We start from the raw sequence: 13645 nt of genomic DNA on the forward strand, positions 1-13645 counted from the left end.
ATTTTGAACACCTTTGTGATATTTTTCTAAAGCATATTGCTGGAGGTCACTACCAAAGAACAATGTGCTTTCCAGTTTATTGGGCTTTTCTGTTAGTGCATCTAATTATAAATGGGTAGTAAACTTGCTCTCACTCTTTGCAACAATACCGATAACAACAATCATGTGGGTTTTTATGCTATTAGGGTGAAATGTGTTCCCCTTCACTGAACTCTTCGTTCTTATTTATGTATTACAATGATGAATGGAAAGGGACCAATAGAAAGTGCAAGTGCTGGCAGTGCCAGGAAACGAAACAAAATTGATTTAGAAATGAAGATGATTAAGTACGAAGCAGGACGAAGTTTGTCATCTAGTGCAAGAGAATTAGGTCTAACTGCTTCAAACAGTGAATACTATTTTAAAGGACAGTGATATATGAAAGGCATGTCAAAGGATCAACACACTTAAGATCAACAGTGATCACAAAACAGCGTTTGGGTGCTATATCAAAGATGGAAAATCAGATTCAGAAGAGTGCCCAAAGTTCATGACCATTCGAGCAAAAGCAACAAGTATTTATAAAGATTAAGGAGAGGTACGAAGAACCCCAAGTTTGTGGCAAGCAATGGGTGGTTTAATAGGTTCAAGCATTGCACTGGTCCAGTGCAATGTCGCCAGTGTCAATTCTGCAGCTGCAGAGAAATTTTGTGATGTGTTGGAAAAAATTATTGATGAAGGTGGCTATTCAACACAGCAAATTTTTAACGTTGACAAGACTGCTCTGTATTGGAAAAAAATTCTGGATTGAACATACATTGCCAAAGAGGGAAATACAATGCCAGGTTTCAAGGCATCAAAAGATAGGGCCACGCTCTTGCTTGGGGCTAATGCAGCAGAAGAATACAGATTAAAACCACTGCTTGTGTACCATTCTGGAAATCCTCGTGCATTTAAGAGCATCAATAAAGCCACCCTACCAGTGCATTTCCGATCGAACCAGAGAGCATAGATAACATCTCTTTGAGGATTGGTTTAAATGCCACTTCATTCCCCAGGTCGAAAAATATTGCAAAGACAAAGTTCCTATCCCAAACTCATAGTTGGGACAACACACTTCTACTAGATAATGCTCCTGGACATCCTATGCATCTAGATGATTTCAATTCGAACGTGAGAGTCATATTTCTACTGTCAAACAAGAATTCACTCGCCCAACCTATGGATCAGGGTGCTATTTCAAATTTAAAAGCATACCATTTATGCACAACGTTTGCAGTAGATGATGAGAAAAATTTTACTTGAAGAGACTTTTGGAAATTTTACAGTATTTACCACGCCATCTTAAACATTAAGAAGGCCTGGGCTGGAAATTACTAAAAGTTGTTTAAATGGCACATGGAAGAAAATATGCCCACGGCACGTAAAAGGCTTCGAAGGGTTTGAAAAAGATGAATCTTATGCAGAGATTAGAGATAAGATTGTAAAGGTTGCAGAGCTACTTTAGTTGGAGGTTGATGCCAAAGATTATTGAGAAGGTAATAGAGGAAGAGAAGGAATTATCTAACAAAGAAAATGCTGACGAAGCTCAAGATGAACCAAATGAGGAGCCGAGATGCTTCATCACCAGAGAGTTAGTATTGGAGAGGTTTGAGAAGATGGGTTATAGCGAACAATTCTTAAAGTTAACAGAAAGGTGAATGATATGCTTGCTTGCTACAAAGAAATCTACAATGAAAAGAAAAAAGTTGCTATCCAGTCATCCATTAATGTTATTTCATTTCCTGAGGTCTGTACCATTTCAGAATTGATTTGACATTGGTGTACCCTTGTATTGCAGATATAAGATTTAGGGGTACATGAACTGCAGCCTTAAGTATCCTTAATAATAAACAAGATGTCACAGATTTACCTGCTTCATTGTGTAATGTACATTCTCATGGAAGTAGGGGAAAATCTGGATTCTTCACTTCTAGCAGTAACTCATTCAGTAGCTTTATTTTGTAGAGTTTAAGCAGTTATACATAATTAGAAAGGTGTTTACTAGATAAATACATTTGCTAAACTAAGCTAATTGTTGTAGGTTACTGATTGGACCAGAAAGATATATTACACAAGTCCACAAATATGAAGTAACTTTATTGGCTACAATTTTTATTATTGTGTGTTTGAACATGACATTATGAAAGAGAAACACATTTATTTAATTTCAGGTTTATGTGGAGTATGTAGTGAAGAATCCAGAATGCAAACAAGGGCAGCCAATTACAAGTGAACTGTTCCAAGTGAAACTTGATGAACTTGTCAGGAATTCACCTGCATTTGCTTCAAAAATAGCCTAATGGCTGTGGTTAAGTAAATCTTGTGTTACTGTTACCAAAATAAGAGTCCATTATAACAGAAGAAACTGTAATATATGTACATAATTCTTTAGAAGAAACATGTCATAACTTATTAGTATAATTGTATATTAAAAGATATGGTAAAGTTTTTAGTTTTATTATATAAGTTTGGCTATAATATCTTTATCTGTTGAAATCAAGATGCATATAATTGAAGAACAAGGGTTTCTTAAATATATTTAATAATTTCATTAATTTGTGCTAGAATATGCCAAGGAGTTATTCAGAAAAAGATTAATAAATGGGGATTCATATTTGCTCTAAGGGAAACTGGAGATTGGTTGGTTTATTTTATTATTTGGTATTAAGTTATGGTTTACTATTCATAAAATAGTTGACCTAAATATATAGTTTGAGATATAGTAAATAACTTAATGGTTTCAATAGAAAAGTATAACTTTTCCTTAAAAAAAAAAAAAAAAAAAATCTGATGTGCCAGATGGTAAGTGGGATAGATGTTTGGGTTGAATTGGTTTAGGAAGAGAGAAACCTTGTTAGAGCCACAGATTTCAATATATGTGCATATGCAAAAAGAATTTCTTAGGATGATTTTTGAATATATTTTAGAGTGGATGGGCCAGGTTAGCTCAAGTTGATTATATGCTACACAACCAAAAGTATCTACATACAACTACATTGCCAAGAGTAACTAGACACTAGTGTGCCAAAGAACTCTACTGATACAGTAACATGTTGGCCCTTTTCTGCATACTGGATTCAGACTCAATTTTTGATAACAGAATGGTGGCACTGCAGTGTTTGTGTGACCTGAAGCAGTATTCCATTTCATGGTAGAGGTGCTCAGAAAAGTTAGGGACCCTGGGCAGGTCAGTGAAGCTTTTGCATGCCCTTATTTTCTAATGAAGCCACCACAGGCTGTGCAGTTTTATACAGTGCATTTTTGTGCTGAAACTGAAAACCCTCTCCCCATTGCTACAATATAGCAAGAGTGGAATTTTCACAAATGTTGATGTATTGCATGACATTCATTGTTTTTGGGAACCAGTGGTCCAAACCATGAGAAACAGCCCCAGATGGTGACAACCAAACTCATAGTTGGGACAACACACTGATAAATGTCTTTGGATATCCAAAGACATTTATCAGTGTATACATAATACAACAATGTTTAGACTTAAACATTGCTGTATTATGGAATTAAAAATAAAATTCTGTTATATAGCAGTAGCACTACAACTTGCCTGAAGTACCATGATGTATGGTTGCAGCTCTTTTGTAAAATCTAATACTGTGCAGCTCCCTACATATTTTCCTAGTACTAATTTCAGTTCCTAGCCTTCAACAAGGACTAGCAGGATCTATGTGCCCCTCTTTGATCACTCAATTTCTTCTTGATCATTTCTAGTTGTAGTAGCACCACGACACGCCACTATGACAACTCCCCATTGGTAATAAGCTCATTGCCGTGATTGATCCACTTCGTGTTAATGTGCTCACTTTTATTATGAATGCCAAACCTGTCAGAAAGAGGTGTAAAAGCAACTTTGCTTTATACCTCTTCCTTACACATGGATTGCAGGTATTTTTTTTAAATTTCAGATAGGTCCAGGTATCTTTGGCAATATCATGTAGATTGGCTGAGACATAAATTAAATTACTTGATTATTCCTGTGGAGAAACTATGTTAAAATAGTTTGCCACATTATTAACCTTAGCACACATGCAATTGACTTGTTCAAAGCTATGGGGGGAGGGGGTTATCAAAATGTGGAAGAGGCAGTTTCTCCAGTCATAGGAAGAACTCTCCAAACAAGCAATGAAACTACTATACTGTCATGGAGGACTCCTACTGAAATTTAATGTCAATTTTTGACTGTGTAGAAATTAATCAAATAAGTGAAGACTATCTCCCATTAAAGTCAACCCTGCTGATTCCCTTAATTCCATTCTGTTAAATGATCCTGTATTACATCTTTAAGTAAGGATGTAACATAGAAGTCAAATTTACAGGTGTGTAGTTATACTGGATCAGTTTGTATTCAAAAGACTCAAGATTCTGGTAGAATGGTTGCTCCATTCAGAAGTCACTGGCTGTGACTCTTATTTGAAATTGCTATAGGAAAATTAACTTAAAGCTGGCTGGTCTAACTTTGTACGCTATCCTCTAGGAATCCCTTGTTGTACCACGCATTCAATCTATGTATATTTTCATCTCAAAACTTATGTCAGAAGAAGTCTAGCTGATCGAGTTTCTTTATGAAAACTTCTTTGGAATTTTGTTATGAACTTAAACTATTGCCATTGATTAACTTCTGTGTGCCTTCTAGGCACAATAGACTCTCCTCAATTGCAGATAATCTCACTTTAGATTTCTTTGATAACTCACAGAATATCCTTAATACCATTAATGTCCATGCACCTTCCATTGGTGCAATAAGTGATATAGTCTAGATTTTTTTTTTTTTAAATCTGGTATGTTTCTAATTTCATTAGTTACTTTTATCCTGTCATTAGTTCTGTTTTAATAAAATAAAAAATCTTGGTAACTGAAACATTCATTTGTGGATCATACAGAAAAAAAAAGTATAAAGTTAAAAAAAACGAAACAAACTTCTTTATTAACATTTTAAATAAGAAAATATTCCTTCAAACAATAAGAATCAGTTAGAAAATATACAAACTCTTATTTACCCTTAACAATAAATTCTTTCACAAACCTGATAACTTTCAATAAAAATATAATTTTATGCTACATATTTCCCAAAATATATCCCTGAAACACTTAATTTCCTATCAAAAGGTGAAAAGTTCCAATAAAATCTCAAATAATCATGCACATGATAACATAAAATCTTTGTTTTTGTGGACATTTAATGTGCCCAAAAAATAAAATAAAAATGAGTAATAACTATGAAATATCACTCAAACCAATAAAGAACTATAAAAATGACCACATATGTTGTCCATTGCACTGTCTCTCTCTTACTTGAACCCACCAAATACCTATGAATATAATGCTCTGCTACTTGGCGATTAGGATTTCCACTCGAACCATTAAACCATACTCTCATGCAGGGTTGTACATCTGGTACATATTCCCAGGAATGATCCCAAACCTTTAAATATATATATATGAAAGAAAGTATAATTAACTGATTAATAAATTAACATTTTAAAACAACTTGATTTCAGAAATAAATTAAGTACAGGCATGCATTTAGAAACTCTGCTACTGGGCAAACCAATTTTTATATTATCCCCTCCTGTTACCTTTCAAAAAATTTAATATTGTATGATATGGATAATTTAAACATCTTGCAGTGGTCATCGTTATTAGAATTTGAGTTACAGTTAAACTTCAGTATGCCACTTTGATATTTTTTCTATTTGTGGTAGTAAAGCTCAGCTTAAATACACCAGAATGTAAACTCAAGCCAGTACTGGCTATGCCATTGATAACATCTTTTAGATAAATAGCAATCTTTAGGGGTGCTCACATTTACTTGAAAATAAATGCAATATTGGGCAACTAATTGATTGGTTCAGTGTATACAAAAAATATAAGAGGCTTTTTATTCATACAAAATGCATCCATAGAATACATTTTACAGGCATATTATTAAATTAATTGTTCGAGAGTTTTATACATACATTTTCACAAAATGTCCTGGCATTTCCGTACACTTTTTCAAAGGTTAAACACTGTGCACCTTCCCGACACTGGTTATGTCCTATGAAATTAGAAGACATAAGCAAAGTTAATTTGCAGACATTATATAAATTTCACTTAAGAAATTAAAGCAATGAACACCAGTTCCCACAACTTAGATACAACACTTTAAAATTCATAATAAAAATCTGTAGTCCTAAATCAGATAAATATTTTATATTGCTTGATTTTAACATTTTATTTCTGTCCTTGTACACATTTCTGCTTTTCGTCACCTAAACAATGAAACTGAACAGAGCATTCTTGTTACCACTTTAGCTGGATCCTGAAATAATCACAATAAGTGGCATCCACTGTATTAATGAATTTGTAAAATAGTTAATATTACAAACACTAGATAATTCCCTAACTAATCAGGTCCTTATGTGCCAAAGACAAAATCACCCATGCAATTGTTTGTAATCATAACTGCAAGTGTTTCAGGATACACTGCTTTTATCACAGTGTATCAAGTTAATATGATATTTGTGTAAAATGCTTGTATATATGTTAAGAGGTTGATTTTTTTTTGGGGGGGGGGGGGCTTCAAACACCTGTTGGATTTGAATGTGCATACAAAAGAAAGTTTATCATGCTCCTCTGCAGTTGGTACTATCAATGTTTGTGAAATAAGATATAAAACAAAATAAAATTATCTGAAGTAGGCATTCATCTGACAGATCTCATCAGGAACTATACTTATTTAGAGAACAAAAACACCCAAAGGGCATGGCATGTCAATAGCTCTTAAACCCATCCTAAGAATGGACTGTAAAGCTCTCTGGCTCAATGCTACAAAAACCAACCTCAGTCACAAGGTAATTGCCATGGGGACACAGAATCTTCAGAGAACAGGTTTATGCAATGCACCAACAAAAACAGTTTTACATCTGATTAATAACCTGAAGAAAGGATTGCCTTTTCAAGTAAAAAAAAAGTTAATGGCACAAAGAGCATGCTAGTCTTATCCAGCAATGTATTTTTTCTATGTATTCACAGGCCAATTTCATGTTGCATAGGCTGGGAGGAATGAACAATTAAAGTACAGTCTCTGTTGGAGTACTTCAAGAAATTCTTTCAGCTGTCAATGAAAATCAAATCCTCTTCAAACAAGTGGCAGAAGATATATCATGCTGACTAAGCTACCATGGAGGACTAACTTTTCAAACAGTGGAAAAGTTGTGATGATACCTAAAAATTTCCATTTTTATAAATAATACTTTTTTCACAATAAAAGACATTGCTATATACATTGTCACTATGAAGTCTTAGTTAAAATGACAAGGTTCCAAAGCTGAACAAACAAACCTATTCTTAAGATTGCAGTGATCAATATACATATAATTAGAATATAAAATAAGGACATACCAGTTATGACAAGCCAAGCGAGTGACAAATAGGAAGTAAATCAATACATAACTCCAGCAACAAACAAAGGAAATAAATTCAAAAGGGGGAGTGTGCATTGCAAAAGGAATGCACTCCTATAATTTAGAAAGAAAACCAAATATAAGTTTACAGAAATGGCAATCAATTCAAATTTAGCAACATCCCATTGATAGTAACAGGTTCAAATGGCATGAAATATCACTATAAACTGGAACAAAAACCAACCACAGAAAATATGACCAACATGGCAAACAAAAATAAAATAGACCAGCCATTGTGCCCCATCTTGTTGGAAAGCCAAGGCCAGAAATCACTAGACATTGCTGACCTGGCTGGTTTGGTGTTGCAATATGTAGTAAACAGTGGTTTGCAGCCACTAATGTCTGCTATACTGTTTTTTTTTTTTTTTTTTTTTTTTTTAGCTGAAGTTTATTTTTATACTACATGGTTAGTAGCAAACTGAGATGCTAATGCACCATTCATACTGCTATCTATAGTTAAATTTCTATTGGATGCACTCTTAACTGTTATTGTGTCAGTGGTTGTGTTACTTTGGGAGTATTCTGATCTGTTATAGTAGAATTTTTCACTGCATAAAATCCATCGCTTTCAAATCTATTGAACTGAATGCAGGTTGATTAGTGTATCTGTCAGGTCGGCAATTCATCGATTTGTTTAATCGTTCGAAATGTAGTGACTCCTGGCAATTGGTGGCTTTGCAGCCTTCTCACAAGATGGGGCATAATGGTCTGCCTATTTTATTTCACTCTGTTTGGTCACTTTGTTATGGTTGAATTTCATCTCTATTTAATGATATTTCATATAATTTCGACTTGGTGCCATTGAATTAACTGGTACTTTTATAAATTCATATTTGGTATTTTTATTATTCTTCTTTTCATATTGCTTTAGGAGCACATTCCTTCTGCAACACCCTTTTTATTGACATATTCCCACTATTTGCTTGCATGCTATAGTTGTTACGTAACTTTCAATTTATCACTAAAATGATAATATTAGAATATAAAAATCCTTATTTTATATTGTAGCTCCCACTGTTGCTATACTGAATCATCCTCCCCACCACTGCCCAATTTTTCTTTATTATTTATTTAGCTAAAGTTGTGTGTGTAAATAAACACACACAACTAAAATAGTTCGATGAATAAAAAAACCACCTGCATCAGTGATAACGATAGCTATTTAAAAACAAAATTAACTGATCATTTTAATTATTTCAAGAACCTATCTCCTTTAAGAAGCTTAAATGCTACTATAAACTGCAATTTCCAAAGTTTTTCAAATACAAATTGCAGAAAGATGCTAATATTATCACTATACACAAAATGGTAAATAGCACCTAGAAACCAGTACTGATTCCGTCAAAGTTGAACCACCGGTGATATGCTGGCTTATGTTAGCAATTTATGGACTAATTCAATGGAAAAGTTTGGTGAAACACAAGCAGTCACTCTAGACATCTCAAAGGCTTTCGATCGTGTTTGGCATAAAGATCTTCTAAACACACTTCCATCTTATGGTTTGCCAACTGTTTTTTGTAATAGGTTATCCAGTTCTCTCTCTGATCCTGGGGGTTATGGTAGATGGCTCTGTCTTCTAAGTTCTCCACTAATGCTGGTTTCCTCAAGGTTCAGTTCTTTCCCCCACTCTTTTCCTCTTGTATTATTGACCTTCTTCCATTGACTGGAAATCCTATCCATAGTTTTGCTGACGATAGCGCATTGCATTCAACTTTCCATTTTGAGAAACCTTGCCCTGCTCAATCAGCTTCAACTTCTCGAATATCCACTACCAATTCCTTAAATGCCGATCTTCAGGTGGGGCAAAGACAACTTAGTTGATTTCAATCCTTCTAAAACTGTCTTGTATCTCGCAAAAAGGATTCTTCTGCTCCTATTGCTTATCTTTGGTGACACTCAGATTTCTAAGCAAGTTGATACATCTCTGTTGGGAATTACCCTGACTTCTAATCTCTCTTGGCACAAGCACATTTACAAATATTGCTTCCTCTGCATCCAAAAAACTTGGTTTTCTCTTTTGCTCTCGCAGGCAGTTTTCTTCCAAACAGCTGTTCACTCTGTACAAATCACAAAACCTGTCTCAGGCTTCTAGATTCCATTCAGAAGGGAGCAGTTAGATTAATTAATGACTCATCTCTAACAGAGTCTCTCCACTCTGTCTCAGACACTATTTCTGCTGCATGCCTTTTCTAGATACTTCCATGGGTGGTGCCTCTGTAGCCAGGAACAGCACACGCTTCTTGATTAGAGCGGGGTTTGAGCCAGTGACCACCAAATACAGAAAGGTCAGGGAATGACCACTGCATATCCCTGGAGCAATATGGCCTTAGTTGCTAATGCTCCTAAAAACCAAATAAACAAACTTCCATGGGCACTGTTCTTCTGAATTTTCTTCTATAATTCTCTTTCAAAACAGTCCAAAGACTTTCTACCACCAGACATCCATTTACTGTCCAACTTCAAACTCACAGAACCAACTTTTCACCTTCCTCGTTTATTCATTCAACTGCCGTTTTCTGGAATAACCTTCCTTCATATGTGTTTCCTGAAAATTACAGTCTGGAGAAGTTCATAATGTCAACAAACATCTTCTCAACCTCCAATCCAAACATGGTACTATACGTTCTGATACCTCTCGTGTTTGGATAAAAAAAAAAAAATTTCTGTAAGTTGGACACATTTTAGCAGAACCACAAATGGACAACACATAATAGGTTTCACCGTGCAACTGAGGAAATACAAAAAAGTACAAATATACAATCAAACATTAGTGAGGCAAACTTAGGGCATGAGCATGAAAGAACAAGAAGTAAGATTAAACAAATGATATTCAGAGCAAAAATGAATGGCAATAGAACTAGAGACAGACCAAGAGAAAGTGGATCAATAGCATCAAGCAATTTAGCATTGACACTGTTAGTGACTACTCTTCTGTAATACCTAGTGAGTATAGCAGATTTGGATCATGATGAGTTTAGCACCCCTAAATTAGATTGCAATCCAATATCAGCCAATCAAGTTTCATAAATATTCTTACACTTTATCTTTCAGTTTAAGACATGTGAAAAAAGCATTATTCAAAAAATCTGCATTAGATAATTCTAGAATAGAACTTTAGTTCCTTCTCAGTAGTGTTAAGTATAAACTATCAACATACAAGATCAAAAAAGGTGTGGCATAGTTTAAGATTTCCACTTGTATCGTTACACTGGTGACCTTTGTTTGCTGTTTCTAATTTGAATTACCACTTAATAAGTGGCACAGCTCCTGTTTCAACACAGAAGAGTCAGGAATGGTTTGGGAAGGTATAAAGACAACTCTAAAGGCCAGATGAGGCAAAACATTGCTTTCAAGTGTTTCTTTCTGATCTCTTATTTTCTGCTTACAAAATAAAGAACATGAAGCTCAATAATAAAAAAAAAAAACGCTGAGAACCACTATCACCAAAGTTGCTTGATATTCATGAGCTAGAGCAGGGGTCACCGAACTTTTTTCACGACTGGCCAGATAACCGAGAGATTGACGAGCGTGGGCCGTATAATCATTTTGTTCAATATGTACAATTAAGTAAATACAACAAAAATGAAGATAATGAATATATTTACCAATACACAAAATATGCAAAAATAAAGAATATATAGAAAAATAAAGATAACAAATATATTTATTTATCAAAAACTTATCAAGGAAGGCGACATTAGGAATAAGATAAGCAGAAAAGATTAATGTGATTTTATGGAACTGGCATTTAGCTTTTAAAATATCATCGTTTGCTTTTTAATTGCTACACCCAACCAACCAATTGCCTTTAAATGTTCATAACTCAGCCTTGTTCAATATGTGGACTTTACATATTTCAGTTTTAAAAATGCTTGCTCACAGACATAAGTTGTACCGAACACTGATGCCATACCAGAGGCAAATTTCTTTAATTTTGAAAACTCATTATCAAATAAGCAGCGATAAAATTCTACAGGATTTCCTTCTCTGTGTTTCTCTTTGAATAGATCATTTGCTTGTAAATCAATGATCTCTAACTGGAGTTCGACTGGCACGTCATCAACGTTACAATGAAACGGATTTTGAAACAAGAATATCACTCTCGATTCTGTCGAGGTCTGAAAATCTTTCCAAAAAATGCTTTAAGTCATTAATAATTTTCTTTGGAAACTCGAGATTGCTATCTTTTCTGATTTCGCTTGCCATTGCCAAGGTATAAACCCCGCTCACAAGCTGTCATTGAAACAGTAGTATTTCGTTGATTCACTATTTATTATATTTCCATATAAATAATTACAATATATTTTAGAAATTGATCATTTGTAGCACAGTGCGAGGTGGGCCAGATGAACAGACTATGCAAGCTGATCTGGCCCGTGGGCTGTAGTTTGGTGACCCCTGAGCTAGAGGAATAAGTTTGAAAATGATATTAATCAAGTGAATAATTCAATGTAACGAGGTTATGCAAGTCTTCTGAAGCCAACAATGTCCAAGGCTACGTAGAAGCACTGAATTTAGAAGCAGATAAAAAAAAAAAGGAAGGAAACAGAGAGATAAAAAAGGTAAAATGAGCTGTGTAAACTAAAAAAAAAAAAAAAAAAAAAAAGTTGTCATGGGAGGAGACTTAAAAGCAAAAAACAGTAAGCCACGTTCAATAAAATGGTTGTTTTTTTTTAAAACATTAATTTCAATGAAAGCAGGCAAGTACATTTTGATTACACTCATGAAGGTCTGTACAATAGAATACTATTGGATTATAATGCATTCTTGCATGGATGGAGAGTTCCAACTACTACTTACGCTGACATCAATAAGGCTGATGTCAGAGTAAGGTGGTTGTTGATGTTGTAAGGTTGATGTTGTAAGGTTGATGTTCTTTGGAAATTGTTTTGGGAAGGTGATTAACACAGTCAAAACATATTCAAGATCACAAGTTTCACTAATAAGAATATGTTTTTCAAAAATTGTCCTGTTGGTTTCAGCATTAATATTTTAATGAATGTAGTATAGCCATAAACATTATGGTTTGTTTTTACATACAATATTTATGAAATTTATTAACATTGCTATTTTGAAATATAATAAATCAGTTAAGATATACAATGTGTTACATTTCAGACATGTTAACAAATAGTAATAATTCACAATTTATAACAAAAAAAATGTTTCTGTGCATCTGCCACATTGCCTATTCATTCCTCCAATCAATGCACAGCAATAATCATGTTTGGTGATTCAGCTGCAATATACTATATGTGATACGTATGAAAAAAATAAATTGCTGGAGATCTTTTGGTCCAACTTTAATGGAATTTGTGATGGCTCGACAAATCTTTTTACAAGGTCCAAATATAAAATAACATATCACAAACCATCCATTGGGAGTCGAGTTGTTTGATGCAAACAGACAGACATGGTGAAAGTGATGGGCACATTGTGTATATATGCTAATGTGCCTAAAAATGCTTCTCTATGCAGTTAACAGATATTTTGTAATTACCACTAATAGAGGTAACAAAAGCCAAAGGATAGATTTGAAAATGGATAGCTTTATGTATTAATGCAGAGTTCAGCAAACAATAAAGACAAAGCAACTGACAATGGAAATATAAAGAGAAAACCTATTAACCATATTCAGGCTATAAAATGGACAAATTTTATTAAATAATTATAAATATATGCTAACCTTTAACAAACTTAAAATTTCGAGGCCAGTTATAAGCACATGTGTAATCATTTCGACAGGCCTGCCACCAAGATTCACAATCACTAGCACAAAGAGGCACTTTCTGGAACCTTTCCTTAGCTATCTTCCTATCAGTCTAGGGAGAGAGAGAGAAAAAAAAAAAAAAAAGGAAAATTTATTATTTTAGTCTATTATAACATGCTGTTTTAACTACATTAAATAAGGCCCCTGCCACTTGCATTTTAACTATGTTAAAATGCAATGTGTTATAATCTTGGTGACCCCCTTTTAAGGGGAGGGAGACACCAAGCTATTTATTAGGGATATTTCAAAAAGTTAGACAAAAATGAATCAATTATGGGAGAACTATTGATCAGAGAAGTATAGTTTTTATTATGTTAGTATTAGTAGTAGCAAAATGCAAGGAATCAAGCTTATACAAAAAAAAAACAAACACCTTATTTCTTCCTTTATTCAA

The 13645-nt window shown here is 34.1% G+C and overlaps 2 protein-coding genes across 5 annotated transcripts in view; one reads left to right on the forward strand and one right to left on the reverse strand.

The window, feature by feature from the left end:
* The window catches only part of Bet5 (blocked early in transport 5), a 68253-nt gene extending 65784 nt beyond the window's left edge, over positions 1–2469 (forward strand). For all 4 annotated transcript variants that reach the window (XM_090375074.1, XM_090375076.1, XM_090375077.1 and 1 more), the window contains exon 5: positions 2193–2469. In XM_090375074.1, the coding sequence (XP_090231200.1) occupies positions 2193–2321 (129 nt within the window). In that variant the 3' untranslated portion in view covers positions 2322–2469. The remainder of the gene's footprint in view (positions 1–2192) is intronic.
* A 2570-nt stretch (positions 2470–5039) lies between these two features.
* LOC150084169 (folate receptor gamma-like) overlaps positions 5040–13645 on the reverse strand; it is a 35831-nt gene continuing 27225 nt past the window's right edge. Inside the window, exons 4-6 of the mRNA XM_090375078.1 lie at positions 13168–13303; positions 5994–6073; positions 5040–5458 (exon numbers count right to left, since the gene is read on the reverse strand). Of these exons, the coding sequence (XP_090231204.1) occupies positions 5261–5458; positions 5994–6073; positions 13168–13303 (414 nt within the window). The 3' untranslated portion in view covers positions 5040–5260. The remainder of the gene's footprint in view (positions 5459–5993; positions 6074–13167; positions 13304–13645) is intronic.

Source organism: Mastigoproctus giganteus, chromosome 6 (assembly GCF_048544385.1).
Source record: "Mastigoproctus giganteus isolate SK-2022 chromosome 6, ASM4854438v1, whole genome shotgun sequence".
In the NCBI taxonomy this organism is placed as follows: Eukaryota; Metazoa; Arthropoda; class Arachnida; order Uropygi; family Thelyphonidae; genus Mastigoproctus; species Mastigoproctus giganteus.